At 35.5% G+C, this 16540-nt stretch overlaps 1 protein-coding gene across 1 annotated transcript in view; it reads right to left on the reverse strand.

The window, feature by feature from the left end:
* LOC116275910 (WD repeat-containing protein 72-like) overlaps positions 1 to 16540 on the reverse strand; it is a gene marked incomplete at its 5' end in the record, with an annotated part of 143800 nt that overhangs the window by 80349 nt on the left and 46911 nt on the right. Inside the window, 3 exons of the mRNA XM_031668986.1 lie at positions 7436 to 7515; positions 11622 to 11713; positions 13485 to 14302. Coding sequence (XP_031524846.1) covers positions 7436 to 7515; positions 11622 to 11713; positions 13485 to 14302 — 990 coding nt within the window. The remainder of the gene's footprint in view (positions 1 to 7435; positions 7516 to 11621; positions 11714 to 13484; positions 14303 to 16540) is intronic.

Here is a 16540-nt window from a genome sequence, read left to right on the forward strand (position 1 = left end):
TCATGTTAACAACCTAACATTACAACTAAAAGAACTAGAGAATCAAGAGCAAAAAAATCCCAACGCTAACAGAAGATCAGAAATAACCAAAATTAGAGCTGAACTAAAGGAGAGAAAGACACGAAAAAACTATTGAAAAGATCAACAAATCCAAGAGCTGGTTTTTAGAAAAAAATAATAAAATGGATCACTCGCTAGACTAATAAAGAAGAAAAGAGAGAAGATTCAAATAACACAATCAGAAATGATAAGGGAGATATTACCACTGACCCAACAGAAATACAATCCTCGGAGAATATTACAAACTAGTAATATATGCACACGGCCTAGAAAATTTAGAAGAAATGGATAAATTCCTGGACACATGCACCCTTGAAGCCTGAACCAGGAAGAAACTGAATCCCTGAACAGACTAATAATGAGTTCTGAAATTGAGGCAGTTAAATAAACAGCTTACCAACCAAAAAAAGCACAGGACCAGACAGATTCACAGATGAATTATACGAGATATACAAAGAAGAGCTGGTATCATTCCTACTGAAACTATCTGAAAAATTAGAAAAGGAAAGGACTCCTCCCTAACTCATTCTATGAGGCCAGCACCACCCTGATACCAAAACCTGGCAGAAATATGACAAAAAAAGAAAATTTCAGGTCAGTATTCCTGATGAACATCAATGAAAATATCCTCAACAAAATACTGGAAAACCGAATCCAGTAGCATATCAAAAAGCTTACCCACCATGATCGAGTATGCTTCATCTCTGGGGTGCAAGTTTGGTTCAACACATGCAAATCAATAAATATGAGTCATCACATAAACAGAACTGAAGACAAAACCACATGATTATCTCAATAGAAGCAGAAAAGGCATTCAATAAAATTCAACAGCACTTCATGTTAAAAACTCTCAATAAAGAAGACATTGAAGGAACATATCTTGAAATAATAAGAGACATATGTGACAAAACCACAGCCAACATCTTACTGAATAGGCAAAAGCTAGAACCCTTCCTCCCTGAAAATCAGCACAAGACAAGGATGCCCTGTCTCACTACTCCTATTCAATACAGTATTGGAATTTCTGGTCAGGGCAATCCCACAAAGGAAACCAATAGGTCATTCAAATAGGAAAAGAGGAAGTCAAACTATCCTGTTTGAAGATGTCATGATCATGTATCTAGAAAAGCCCATCGTCTCAGCCCAAAAATGTCTTAAGCTGTTAAGTAACTTCAGCGAAGTCTCAGGATACAAAATCAAAGTGCAAAAATCATTAACATTCCTATAAACAACAGTCAAGCTGAGAGCCAAATCACAAATGAACTCCCATTCACAATTGCAACAAGAAGAATAAAATACCTAGGAATACAGCCAACTAGAAAGGTGAAGGATCTCTACAAGGAGAATAACAAACCATGGCTCAAATAAATCAGAGATGACACAAACAAATGGAAAAACATTCCATGTTCATGAATAGGAAGAATCAATATCGTTAAAATGGCCATGTTGCCTAGCAATTCACGGATTCATTGCCATTCATATCAAGCTATCAATGTCATTTTTCACATAACTAGAAAAAACTATCTTAAAATTCATATGGAACCAAAAAAGAGTTAGAATGTCCAGGGCAATCCTAAGAAAAAAAAACAAAGTTGGAGGCGTCATGTTACCTGATTTCAAACTATACTACAGGGCTACAGTAACCAAAACAGCAATATATTGGTACAAGAACAGACACATGGACCAATGGAACAGAATAGAGAACCCAGAAATAAGAGCACACACCTACAACTATCTGATCTTTGGTGAACCTGACAAAAACAAGCAATAGGGAAAGGATTCCTTATTTAATAAATGGTGCTGGGATAACTAACCAGTGTTAGCCACATGCAGAAGATTAAAACTGGACCCCTGCCTTATACCATATACAAAAATTAACTCAAGATGGATTAAACACTTGAATGTAAAACACAAAATTATAAAAACCCTGGAAGACAACCTAAGCAATACCATTCAGGACATAGGCATAGGCAAAGGTTTAATGGCCAAGATGCCAAAAGCAACTGCAACAAAAGCAAACATTGGCAAATGGGATCTAATTAAACTAAAGAGCTTCTGCACAGCGAAAGAAATTACCAATAGAGTAAACAGGCAACCTACAGAATGGGAGAAAATTTTTGCAAACTATGCATCTGACAAAGGTCTAACATCCAGGTTCTACAAAGAACTTAAACAAATTTACAATAAAAAAGAAAACTCTATTAAAACATGGGCAAAGGAAATGAACAGACACTTTTGTGGCCAAAAATCATATGAAAAAAAGGTTAACATCACTGATCATTAGAGAAATGCAAATCAAAACCACAATGAGATAACACCTCACACCAGTCAGAATGTTGAAGTCAAAAAATTACAGATTAAAAAATAAAAAAATAACAGATGCTGGAGAGGCTGTGGAGTAAAGGAACACTTATACATCGTTGATGGAAATGTAAATTAGTTCAGCCATTGTGGAAGACAGTGTGGTGATTCCTCAAAGACCTAAAGACAGAAATACCATTCAACCCAGCAATCCCATTAGTGGATATATACCCAAAGGAATATAAATCATTCTATTATAGAGACACATGCACACGTATGTTCATTGCAGATCTATTCGCAATGACAAAGACATGGAATAAACCTAAATGTCAATCAATGGTAGACTGGATAAAGAAAATGTGGCTCATATACACCATGGAATACTATGCAGCCATAAAAGAGAACAAGACCATGTCCTTTGCACTGACATGGATGGAGTCGGAGGCCATTATCCTCCAATAAACTGACACAGGAACAGAAAACCAAATACTGAATGTTCTCACTTATAAGTGGGAGCTAAATGATGGGAACACTTGAACACGACCTACCCTGCAACCTACTGAAGAGCAGAAGGTGGGAGGAGAGAGAGGATCAGGAAAAACTACTAATGGGTACTAGGCTTAATGTCTGAGAGATGAAATAATCTGTACAGCAAACCCCCATTATACAAGTTTATCTATGAAACAAATCTGCACTTATACCCCTCAACTTAACATAAAAGTTTTCAAAAAAGTAAAATCAAGCTAACATAATTCAACTAACTGCTTAAATGAATGATTTTATAAATAATTTGAGGATGGCTGGGCGTGGTGGTTCACACTTGTAATCCCAGCACTTTGGGAGGCCAAGGCAGGAGGATCATTTGAGGTCAGGAGTTTGAGACCAGCCTGACCTACATGGTGAGACTCTGTCTCTACTAAAAATATAAAAATTAACTGAGCATGGTGGCTCATGCCTGTAATCCCAGCTACTTGGAAGGATGAGGCAGGAGAGTCGCTTGAACCTGGAAGACGGAGGCTGCAGTGAGCCGAGATCATGCCACTGCACTCCAGCCTGGGTGACAGAAAGAAAAAGTAATAATAATAATAATTTGAGGATCGGCTATTGAAGCAGTAAAATGGATACTTGGAAGAATCTCTATTCTTCCTGAAGGGCCGCAATACTCATTTCCATTTTACATATGAGCAAGACAAATAGTCAAGAAGTTTAACCTATCTTCCAGATCATGCATCAGGCCAGTAGCAGAGATGAGAAGAGAATCTCGAAAGCTGGACTTTCTGTAGAGTGGGTAAATTCTCTGGTAGTCTTCATCTAAAGCCAGCATTTCACATACTGTCACAGAGTCATAGAACCTTAAAGGTCTGTTAGTCCAAACATGCTCAAAGCACATTAAAGTTTATTTGAAGGTCAAATGAACAACTACCAAAGATCTTCAAGCGAGAGCAATTTAAGAGAAATGTTTTGTTGAATCCTTCTTTTTAATAATTTTTTCCCCATTTAGGAACTTTCTGGCTACTGGGGAAAAAATCTCACTTTTAATAGATAGGCCTTTTTGGGGTGACTACTTATGTGCTGATAAAGTTGTATGTACTTGTGTTTATTCCAATTATTACAGAGGTTGCCTGCATAGCTACTCATTCATTCATTAAATATGCATTGACTGCGTACTGTCACTTCTGCTTTTCTGGGCATTGGTAAGAGAGGGGCAAATGAGACAAACAAGGTCACTGCTCTCAGCAAGCTTATATAACAGTGTGAAGACAAAATAAGCAAGCAAAACAGTAAATAATATAATTTCCATTAAAAGTAATCACAGCAAAAAAACTAGGTAATGTGATGATGACTAGATGAGTGGGGTTGGGTAGAATGTGGCAACAATATTAGTTGGAGTTATAAAAGAAGACTTCTTTAAGGAGATAGATTTTTAAGCAAAAGACCTAAATGATTAATGAAGACATGAGAATTCTAGACCAACAGAACAGTAAGATCCTGAGTTCAGATGAGCTTTATGTCTTCTGAAAATAAAAAGAAAGCCAGTTGGGGCTACATCAAGGTAAGATAGGAGGTGGTAAATGATGACAGATGGGGTCAGGCTGAGGAAAAAAATCACATGCATACCTGCAGGCCAGGACAACTAGTTTTTATAGCCATTCCAACTGTGTATATTTAGTATTACAGCATCAGCCCCTACAGTATATTACGAGTTAACTTTTTTTGTTTCCTTATAACCAAGAATAATCATTTGTAATTGGAGTTATTGCTATTTCAATCTTGCAAATTTGATATGTAATGTATCAAGTTCATAAAAAAGAATAAACTTCTAGTAAACATTCATCGAATCAATGCACAACTATTTATTGTACAATGCACAAAAGTACTGGTAAAATTTTGAGACCAAAAGGAGCCTTAAAGGAGAAAGAAGGACTTAAATTGGACATTGAAGAAACCAGCCCTCTAAGTCAACTCACAGATGAGGTACTCTCAGAATGTAAAAAAAAAAAAGATTTATTAAACTACAAAACTATAGTAACCAAAAGGCATGGTACTGGCTCAAAAGTAGACCTATGGACCAATAGAAGAGAACAGAGAACCCAGAAATGAATCCATACACCTACAGTGAACTCATTTTTGACAAAAGTGCCAAGAACATACATTGGGGAAAAGAGAGCCTCTTCAATAAATGGTGCTGGGAAATCCTTATGCAGAAGAATGAAACTAGACCCCTATCTCTTACCATATACAAAAGTCAAATCAAAATGCATTGAAGACTTAAATCTAAGACATTAAACTATCAAACTACTACAAGAAAACATTGGCGGAGATCTCCAGGTCATTGGTCTGGGCAAAAATTTCCTGAGTAAGCACAGGCAACCAATGCAAAAATGGACAAATGGAATCACACCAAATTTAAAAGCTTCGCATAGCAAAGGAAACAATCAACAAAATCAAGAGACAATCCACAGAATGAGAGAAAATATTTGCAAACTACCCATCTGACGAGGGATTAATACCCAGAGTATATAAGGAGCGCAAACAACTCTATAGGAAAAATCTAACAATCCAATAAAATAATGGCCAAAATAAACGAATAGACATTTCTCAAAAGAAGACATACAAAGAATAAACAGGCATATGCAAAGGTACTCAACATCACTTATCATCAGAGAAATGCAAATCAAAGCAACAATGCAATATCATGTCACCCCAGTTAAAATGGCTTATATCCAAAATACAGGCAATATCAAATTGGTAAGGATGTGGAGAAAAGAAAATCCACTGTTGGTGGAAATGTAAACTAGTGCAACCACTATGGAGAACAGTTTGGAGGTTCCTCAAAAAACTAAAAATAGGTCTATCATATGATACAGCAATCCCACTGCTCAGTATAACCCAAAAGAAAGCAAACCAGTATATCAAAGAGAAATCTGAACTCCTATGTTTGTTGCAGAACTGTTCACAACAGCCAACATTTGGAAGCAACATAGGTATTTGGAAGCAATTAAGTATCCATCAACAGATAAACGGATAGAGAAAACATGGTACACAACACAATAGAGCACTATTCAGTTACAACAAAATGAGATCCTGTCATTTGCAACATCATGGATAAGCTGGAGATCATTATGTTAAGTGAAATAAGCCAGGCACAGATACACTAATATTGAATGTTTTCACTTATGTGTGGAATCTCGAAACCAAAACAGGTCAGGTGAGATGGCACACACCTGTAAGCCTAGCACTTTGGAAGGCTGAGGTGGGCAGATCGCTTGAGCCCAGGAATTTGAGACCAGCCTGAGCAATATGGCAAAACCCCATCTCTTTAAAAATACAAAAAATTAGCCAGGTGTGGTGGTGCACGCCTGTAGTTCCAGCTACTTGGGAGGCTGAGGTGGGAGGATCACTTGAGCCTGGTAGAGTGAGGCTGCAGTGAGCTGTTACTGTACCACTGCACTCCAGCGTGGGTGACAGAGAAAGATGCTTTCTCAAAAATAAATAAATAAACAAATAAACAAATAAATAGGCCGGGCACGGTGGCTCACACCTGTAATGCCAGCACTTTGGGAGGCCGAGATGGGCGGATCACGAGGTCAGGAATTCGAGACCATCCTGGTTAACATGGGGAAACCCCGTCTCTACTAAAAAAATACAAAAATGTAGCCGGACGAGGTGGCGGGCGCCTGTAGTCCCAGCTACTTGGGAGACTGAGGCAGGAGAATGGTGTGAACCTGGGAGGCGGAACTTGCAGTGAGCTGAGATCCGGCCACTGCACTCCAGCCTGGGTGATAGAGCGAGACTCCATCTCAAAAAAAAAAATAAAATAAATAAAAATAAAAATAAAAAAATAAATAAATAAATAACTACATTGAACTCATGGACGTAGAGAGTAGAAGAATGGTTAGCAGAGGCTGGGAAGGGTAGTGTGGAATAGGGGTAGGTGGGGATGATTAATAGGTGCCAAAAAAAGTCAGAAAGAATGAATAAAACCTACTATTTGATACCACAACAGGGTGACTATAGTCAATAATAATTTAATTTTACTTTTTAAGATAACTAAAAGAGTATAAATGGATTATTTCTAACACAAAGGACAAATGCTTTAGATGACGGATACTCCATTCTCTATGATGTGATAATTAGGCATTGCATGCCTGTATTAAAATATTTCATGTACCCCATAAATATATATAACCACTACGTGCCCATAAAAATCAAAAATTTAAAAAAATTATAATTTCACATAATCAAATTCCCACACATAGGTACTTTAATGTATGTCATATTTGGAAATCAAATAATGGACAATTCTGCTTCAGACTGAAGCTTCAACAAGCAAGAAATTACCTGTGATGACAAGAACCTCCCTCCCTCAGCCCCTGGCATTCACGCTCCCCTGGTGAATGGTGTACCCTTTCTTATGTTATGGCCTGTGTTTTCCCTCATCTCTATGCCTGTTCAAAGGCTATTTTATGAGGACAAGAGTAACTACTTGTATTTTCAGATACAGCGGTGTACCCATGAACCACAGCAGCAAGGAACTCTTCTAGTAACTTCATGAATGTGAAGTATATCATACCTGCACAGACTGGTCTCTCCAACAGGAAATTAGCTTCAAAAGTGAAAGGTCAGCCTCAGGTACATGGGAATCATTCTTACCTAGAAATATACAGAACACATTTATATCTTGAGAGTATTAAAAATGGATAGCGGCTCTTAAGATGGGCTGCATATTAGAATCACCTGGGAAGCTTTGTTTTTTATAAACACCAGTGCCCAGATTCAATCTTCCAGAGATTTTTATTTTACAGATCCTGTGGTAGAGGTGGGACAGGCATTAATGCTTTGTAAAAGTGCCACAGATGATTTACATGTACAGCCAGAGTCAACATCCATTTGTCTACATTTATATACACACCCACACACCCATATACACACACACACACATTTATATGTAATTCTAACAATTATACTAACACATATTCACATCAAATCAGATTCATTTTTACAGTTTCAACACATTTTTGACCCAAGACAGATCACCAAATTTTACAATTCCTTCCTTATTCAAATTCTGAAATTCTCCTCTGCCATGAATTAGTCTCTGTCACATGTAAAATCAAATAAAAGACTTCCTTTGATTTGTCCTTACCCAGCTCTACCACTCTGATCAATAGGTAGAGCACTACTGTTTTAATTTGACTCATTCTGTTATGTATTGTTTCTTTTCTGTCTGCCCTCTCCAATGTCCTTTCTATCTGTCTTAATGTTCAGTGTGAAATTTTAAGAATGAGTGAGCGCTTGGTTTAAGTAAATTGGTTCATTGAGTGTCCAGCAGTTTCCTACACACACACAAAAAATAATAAGTGTCTTTTCATTAATTGAAAATGTACATATACTCATAATGAACAATCGATGAATTAAGGCTTTCTGATGGCTAAAGTCTATTATCTAGGCGGCACATCCTGAGAGTGACATAGGGAAGAATGGTAAGGGCTTGCGCAAGCGGAAAAGTTGTTACTATAATTGTCTACTTAAATTAATATATTGATATATGTCTGACATTGTGGTATCAACTATTTAAATTAGCATTTGTCTGATACACTTTTCATCAAATCCCTATTTTTATATTAACATATGAGATATACATCTATCGATCTATATGAATATATATTTACTACATTAGTAGTCAAAGAAAATGTAATAAAAGTATTCTATACAATGCAATTTGAGAACATAAAAGTAATATATAAGAAACTTCTGACCAATTATTGATAGTATTTTTTCCTGATAGAGCACTTAATATAAATGTAAAATGACCATGAACACTATATAAAACATGTAAGTATGATAGAAGATTATAATTTTGACATGTTTTCCATTTCTTCATGAACACAGTAGGTAAGAGAACATTTTCTTTTGATCTCCGTTTTTCCTCCCTCTCCCACTTTGCTGACCTTGTGACTCAACCATCAAAGCTAAGTATTGGTCTCAACCGTAACTACTTACTAACATCATGGGGTACCTCAAAGTACACTTTAATGTGATGTTGAAATTTTAATATGTGATAGAAATGAGAGCCAATTTATCTTGGCAATGTCAGTGAGTTAAAGAATTAATTGCAATTTTAGGGGGAAAGATGAAAAGAAAATATCCGAGGCTTACCAATATTATTCAGTCACCATTCCTGCTGACAGAAGTGAATACTGGTTCCTGTCAACATTTTAGAATGAGCACCTCAGAGTATTATTTTATTCTTTAGGATTTGGCTTTATAAAATTAATACCATGAAGTCAATACTTCCTTTTGTTTAACCTTCCATCTTCCTAGTATTATTATTATTTTTTTTTGAAAAACGTGTTTCCCTCGTCCTTAGCTGAATTTCAAATGCGATAAAGGCCAACCTAAATCCCAGAGAGATGATTCTATAGTAACAGTAGCTGCTTAGGCTTTTTTGCTGGGGCAGCCACAGGAAAAACAGGGACCTCCTTGATTCTAGTTAGCAATCCCCTGTCTTTGCAGAAATACTTATACTAAATCTTAAATTCCAATCCCCTTCCGAGTTACCAGTGCTAAAAAACAAACAAACAAACAAACAAACAAACAACAGCAAAACACACTGGATAGCTAACCCTAATAAGAGTAACTATCTAAGGAGAAAAGAGGCAACCCAGACTGGGGCTATTTAGAGGGAACTTTATCTGTAATCATAAATGTGAGAAGTGGCCTGACACAGTGGACAGGAAATGGGGTTAGGAATCAGATTTGGATTGGAATTTAGGCCCCTCTACTGAATAGCTGTTTGCCTATAAGTCATCGAACTTCCTTGAGTCCCATTTTTTAAAAAGTAAAACAGAGATGCTGCCTCCTACTGTGCAGGGTTGTTTTTGTATTAAATGAGTAAAAACATTAAATATGTAAAACCATTAACATAATTCTTGGAACATACTAAGCACTAGATAATTGGAAGCTATTAATAAACTCTCACTTAAAAATACTCTTTTCAACAGTCCTGTGAGGGCCACTGTGTACCGTTATTCAGGTCACCCCATCCTATGGATCATATACTGCACAGCTTTGGAGGCAACATGCACACTGTGTCTGGGATCACATTCCCGTTTTACAAATGTAGTAATTAGGGCTTTTAAAAAGTAAAAAACATGCCCAATAGAACACAAGTAGTCAATGGCAGAGCTGGATCTTGAATCTCAGCCATGTATCTTATTTATCTCCAAAACTACTGTTCTAGTCATTATTCATCCTTTAATTTTATTTGTCCGTTAATTTAATTCATCCACGAATGCAAAAGTTATTTGCTAATTCCTTCTAGATATTGTACTAGGAACTGGGGACACAACAATGAATAAAACTGTCACCAAAATATAACTTCCACGGAGCTTACAATTTAGTAGCAGGAGGCAGATGAGATTTTTAAAAGTAACAGATGTCAGATAGTGAAGAGGCTTATGGAAAATAGTACAACAGCGAAAGGGGTAGGGAGTGCTGGGGAGGAGGTAGGGCACCTTCAGTGATAAAGTGGCACTGGAGCAAGACTTGATGGATGGTAGCAGGTGGAGGGTGAGCAGGTTGAGCCACATGAAGGTCTAGGGAAAGAACACCACAGGCAAGGGTACAGCCAATGCAAAGGTCCTCAGACCTGCTTGTCATGCTTGGGTAAGAGTAAAAAGGCTAGGGTGGCTGGAATGAGTTAAGCAGGGGGTGAACACTAAGAGATAAGGTTGGATGGGGGTGTGTATGTGATGACATACGTAAGCGGTCAGATCCTGTAGGGCCTTGTGTGCTATAGTAAGGACAATGGCTTTTATTCTGAGTGAAACAGAAGCCACTGGAAGGTTATACATAGAAGAGTGAGGTTCTGACTTAGTTCTGAATAAATCATTCTGGCTGCTTGGTTGGGAACAGAGTGCAGCAGCCAAGAATAGGAGCAGAGAGATGATCAGCTGCCTACTGTGGTCATCTAGGCAGGACAGGAGGAACGCTCACAGGGGTGAGGGTAAGGGAAAGGAAAGTTGAGGGAGATGGAGTTGCTGGTGTAGTGGGTGAGAAGCAGTCAGATTCTGGGATACATTCTGAAGGTAGAACTGACATAATTACTAACAGATTGGACGTGGGGTGTGAGAGAAAGGGAAAGTTCTCGGCTTGAGCAATTGGCGATTGGAAGGATAGAACTGTCATTTACTGAGATGTCCCAAACTTGGAAAAACAGGTTTGGGAGATAAATTTGCCATTTGGCATCAAGAGAAAATCTAAACACTGAAGTTGAGAATATAATCTTCTAAAATTGCAAGAACATTATCTAATATAATAATCATTTATTTGGTAATAAAGATATTGATGCAATAAACTTTCCAATAAAACACAGTAATAAAATACTTAACACCTAAGTATGTCCTTTGCTGAAAAGTTTCAAATCTTTAGGCATTTCAAAGATCATTTGAAATCTATGTTTTATAAATGTTAGAATGTTATGTCTATGTTTTAAAATTATAAAATGTTCAATTTGTGTTTTTAAATGTTTGATAAATGTCACCCACCTCATTTTCTAAATGAAGAAAGTAAGGCCCAGAAAAGCTAAATGACTAGCCTCAAGCTACACAGCTAGTGTAATCACAAACATAGGTAAAATCTATGTTTTATAAATGTTATTTATTTTGACATTGCTAACCAGTTATAGAAAGACTAGTTATTTCCTTTCATAGGAAAAAAAAAAAATCAGATCATATCTGTGTCAGTAGCTCCCTTACCATTTCGTGAGCAACCGTAGAAGCTTGACATATTTAAAATGTCATTCCCAGCACTTCTCACCTTATTATGTGCACATTCCATTCTGAAAGAACTGTTAGAAAAAAGATTGGCAGTATATTACTAAAAAGCACAAAAAATTATTTGAGGAAATAAATCAAAGATATGGGTACATGACCACTTTCGCAAATTTGGAAATTGAATACAGATTATTTTTAGCAATATCTTTCACATCAATTTCTTTTGTGAATCTGATTTCCTCACTTTGTTCCCACCTAAATCTTTTTTTTTTTTTTTTTAGGCTCCCACCTAAAATCTTAATCCCAATTGACCTGCACGTCTTAGTTTGCCAGTATTATCTGTGACCTACATTTACAAGACAGGTTTGCTATTTTAGGTCACATGACTACTGACTAATGCAACAAATTAAAAAAACTCAATATGTTGACATCTGTCAAAGAATTCTCCTCAGCTACCATTGGAGCCTTATGAAGGCGGGTTTTACCCTACACCAGTGTTCCCATCACAGGAATCTTCCGAAACTGCCAGGGATGTTCTGATAAGTAGGCAGGTGTTGCCTTAAAATTCAGTTAAATCATGTGCCCAGTTGTTAAGCTTATGAAGATTTCTCAACCTTCACAACCACAGTAAAATTTCTGTGAAATGGTCAAATCTGTTGGAAGGATTTGGTGTGACAAATCCAACATACATTATTTTGATTTCTCAAAAAATAGTATCTGGGCTCTGACAGCAGATCAAATCTGGAGTGGCTGCAGTAGAGAAGCAGTCTCTCATCCTGACATGTTCATTCTATAATTTGTTTCAATGAAGAATTCTTTAAAGAGTCAACTAATGTGTGACAACATTTGAAAGGCTATTTAATGAAAGGCATACCAAAAGTCCGTAAGCTTCCCTAAAGTGCACCAGACATCAGACACATCATTTCCATCCTGTAATCTGTATCAGGAATAAACTTACAATGAAAACCTCTGGCAAACAACTAAGTCCCTCATCTGCTCTGTGGGATCATGATTAGACCAATAAATCAAATTGATTAGCAACCTAAGCTTTTAAGAATTTCACAGTCACCTATACCACCCACCTCATTTTGTAAATCAGGAAAGTAAGGCCCAGAAAAGCAAAGTGACTAGCCCAAAGTCACATAGTAGTATAATCTCAACACTCAAAAACAACAGTTATTACTAAACTGTACTATGTATAAATGAATTACTAAATAGCCTCTTCTATTTTATTCTATTTTAATATGCCAAAAATATAAAATAAATGGTAAAATCTGAGGTATGAAATTTTCAATTTTTCCCTTTCTGATGATATTATAAAAACATATCATCATAAGCTTTTTACTTAAATGTTTTGTTCATACTTAATTCATACCATGGTAATGGATTTCAAGATGAGGCATATGTGTTTTTGTTCATACTTAATTCATACCACATAATGATTTCAAGACGATATGTCTATGTATGTATATGTCTATGTATGTATATGTGTATGTATCTATAGACCAAGTACATTCATTCATCTATCTATCTATCTATCTATCTATCTATCTACTCATTCAGCATCCCACACTATGTCTTTTCTGACACATATTATGAAAACATTGAATATTTGTTGAATGAATGAATTTTAAATCATATAGATCTATTGCCAAATTATACTCCAATCCAAACAATTAAAAGGGAGATTTTCTTAATGTTTTTTTAAACCAAGAAGTTGTTGCATATTTACCCCCACTGGAAAGAAGGAAGGAATGTTAAAGAGCTGAATATACCAAAGAGCAAATCATGATTTTTTTTTAATGTCATAATCTAGTATAGTCAAAATCTCTAGGTATGTCTTACCTGCCAACTCTAAATGCCAATTCTAAAGGCATGTTAACTAACTTATTAACTAAAAATAGTCTGCTCAACAAATAAACTATAGTATTTGACTCTTGCAAAGAATCACAATTATTTTCCAGTCCTCTTGGAATTCCAACCTGATCTGGAAGAGTGGCTGTGTATTTATCTGACAAGTCCAAAACTTTCCTGGAAAATAAATTTACTCCTGAATAGTCTTTTATCATTTCAGTATTGCATACATCCCAACCTGGCAACATCAGTGAGAAATGATCTTCATTCGAAGCAAGTCCCAAAGAAATAGGACCCTGAAGCTTTAAAATATTGAGGTGCTTAATGCAAAGATAATCTAAATCTTTATCCACTCCCCATGGCAAAAGGCAAGACAGAAACAATTTAGCTGTGTCTATTGTAAGACTGGCATCTACTTTTCTTGATGGCTTAGGCTGCATTTTTTTGGAGATCTTCATTTTCTTCTGCCTTTTAATTCCATCATTTTCTTCTGAGAATTTGATGGTATTATCTCCTTGGGACAGGCTTTCAGTAATAGGCTTGGCTTGTGCCTCTGCTGAGAGAGGACCACAGGCAGTTTTACTCTTTCTCAGTGTCAGTGTCTTCTTCTCCACTGTGCTCTTGGCTCTTCTCAGGACCTCACCACCATAGAATGAACTGGAAGAGTCAACATCACTGAGTGGAGTTGGTAGTAAAAGTTCAACAAGGTTTTCCAGATCAAATAGAAGAATATGAAAGCCCACGTTACTCCATTTTGTCTTCACAGGCAAGACATTAAAAGGTCTTGGGCAAAATTTGGCATCAGCAACCTAAGGGAACAAAAAAATATTTTGTGTCAAAGTTCTTGCTTATTAAGTTATTTTATTAAAGATTCCATGATGTTAAAGTGGCATTTTAAAAAAGTATTAATTTGCAGAGTAGCTAAAGGCAAGTCATTTTAATTTTTTTTGTCTCAGCTATAAAAAATTGCTTTCTAAATTAAATATTCTATATTCTAACATTCTTTGAAAACTTCTTTTCTTTTTTCCTAAATTTTATTTTTCCTCTAAATAAATATGAATTATGTCTCTGGAGTAAGATGGTACTAGATTAACATCCTTTAATATACACTCTCACATCTTTCTACTATTATAGTCATAAAGACATACAAGGACAAGGTTGGTTTGAAAACTGAGGAGAACAAATGTAAGAACGCAAGCAAAAACTAAATATTTTAACAACAATGGTACTTCCAAATTTGTTAAAATTGGAAGTAACTGAAATGTTGACCAATGTCATATTGCTCTAAGAAAAACCCAAAAAACTCACCTTGTTGTCTTGCATTTGATTTTTCCCCAAAGGCTGGCACGGTGGGTTCCCATACTTCTACTATGTTCTTGCTAATTTATGAGGCATTCCTTGAATACCTTATTCCCTCATATCAACCCACTACTCTCTAAACTCTTCCTTGCTTTCCTTCTTCTTTCTAGGACTTAGGATTTCCTTATAGAATATGAAAAATTTATTTCTTTAGTGTATGTTTCCTCCACTAGCATTCAACCCCACCTTTGCAGGAATTTTGTATGTTAGTTGCCTCAAGTGCCTACAAAACAATGCTGCTATATAGCATTATCAAGAGACTCAATTAATGTCTGTTGAATTAAAAATTAGCAAATTTATACAATGGAACACAATTTAAATAATTTAAAATGGTGGTGTAAATTGTATCGATTGGTGAAAAACATATTATTAGGCAGACAAAATAATTCTCCATTAGTAAAATTTTAGGTACAAATATAGATATTTAAAAATTTGACATATATCTCTATCTACATTTATATATAAAAATGTACATATATAGAGAATAAGTAAATACAAATAAATAAAGTCACAAAGGATATGAACCAAAATGTTACCAACAGTTAACATTTAATTGGGAAGAAGGAATTAATTGGGAAGAAGAAATTAAAATGATCTTTATTTATACTACGGTGTGTTGTGTTTTTGATTTGGTTTCCTGAAATTTTTTACGGCGATGATATATTTAATTTTCAATAATACAAAAGGAAAGTTTAAAAAGAAAACCATTACAAATTACAAGTGTTAAAAAATGAAATGGAGAACGAATTGTAAAGAGCACATTTGTTTGTCAATAATTGTTAATGTAATTATTAACAAATAATTTTTGCAAATCAATAATAAGAAGAGGATCTTACAGATGGATGAATGGGCAAAGGTAATAACAATTCACAAAACAAATATTCAAAAGTTACAATATGAAAAATTTTTACTACAAGTAGTAACCAGAAAAATGAAATTAAAATAATACCATTCATTGGCCTTTTAATTTCACCAACATTATGTTCATCAAAGAAGCCAGACATAAAAGAATTAACTGTATGTAATTTCATCCCTGTTATTTTCAAAAGACAGGAGAAAACAAAACAAGAGGGTTTAAGGATACATTCATAAACAATAAATCTACAAAGCTAGAGGCTACCCTTTGAGGACTGGGAAAGTATAGCTTCTGGGGCGCTCACATATTTTATTTCTGGATCTATGTAGTGATTATGAAGGTGTGTGCTTTACGACCATTGAGTTGTACATTTTTGTGCTGCATTGTTTACTTTTTTCTCTATGTGTTATACATTTCATGGTAAATAAATAATGTAAATGAATTGTTTAAGGAATATTAACAAAGTGCCTCCATTTGGACTAAAAAGTAGACTATGTCCTAATTTTTTTTACCCCGGCATACTGTCAGAAAGTAACCAATATTTGAATTTTGTGCTTATAATTTCTTTGCTTTTGTTTAGGTCTTAATCTTAAATATGTATTCCTATTTGACCTATTTAATCTTGCATGTTTTTGCATGTTTGCCAAACTCCCGATTACATCTCCCACTTATTTAGACCATGTTTAATTTCTTTTGATAATTTTATAATCACTCAAAAATATGTTTATATTACTTGCCTATCAGTTATTTTAACTCTGCAGTACCTATAACTATGGGCCCTCTTAAAATTTATTACTTTTGTTGCCTCTTTTTTTTCCTGCTAGAATTTTGT

This window comes from Papio anubis, chromosome 7, assembly GCF_008728515.1.
Source record: "Papio anubis isolate 15944 chromosome 7, Panubis1.0, whole genome shotgun sequence".
NCBI classification, from domain to species: domain Eukaryota; kingdom Metazoa; phylum Chordata; class Mammalia; order Primates; family Cercopithecidae; genus Papio; species Papio anubis.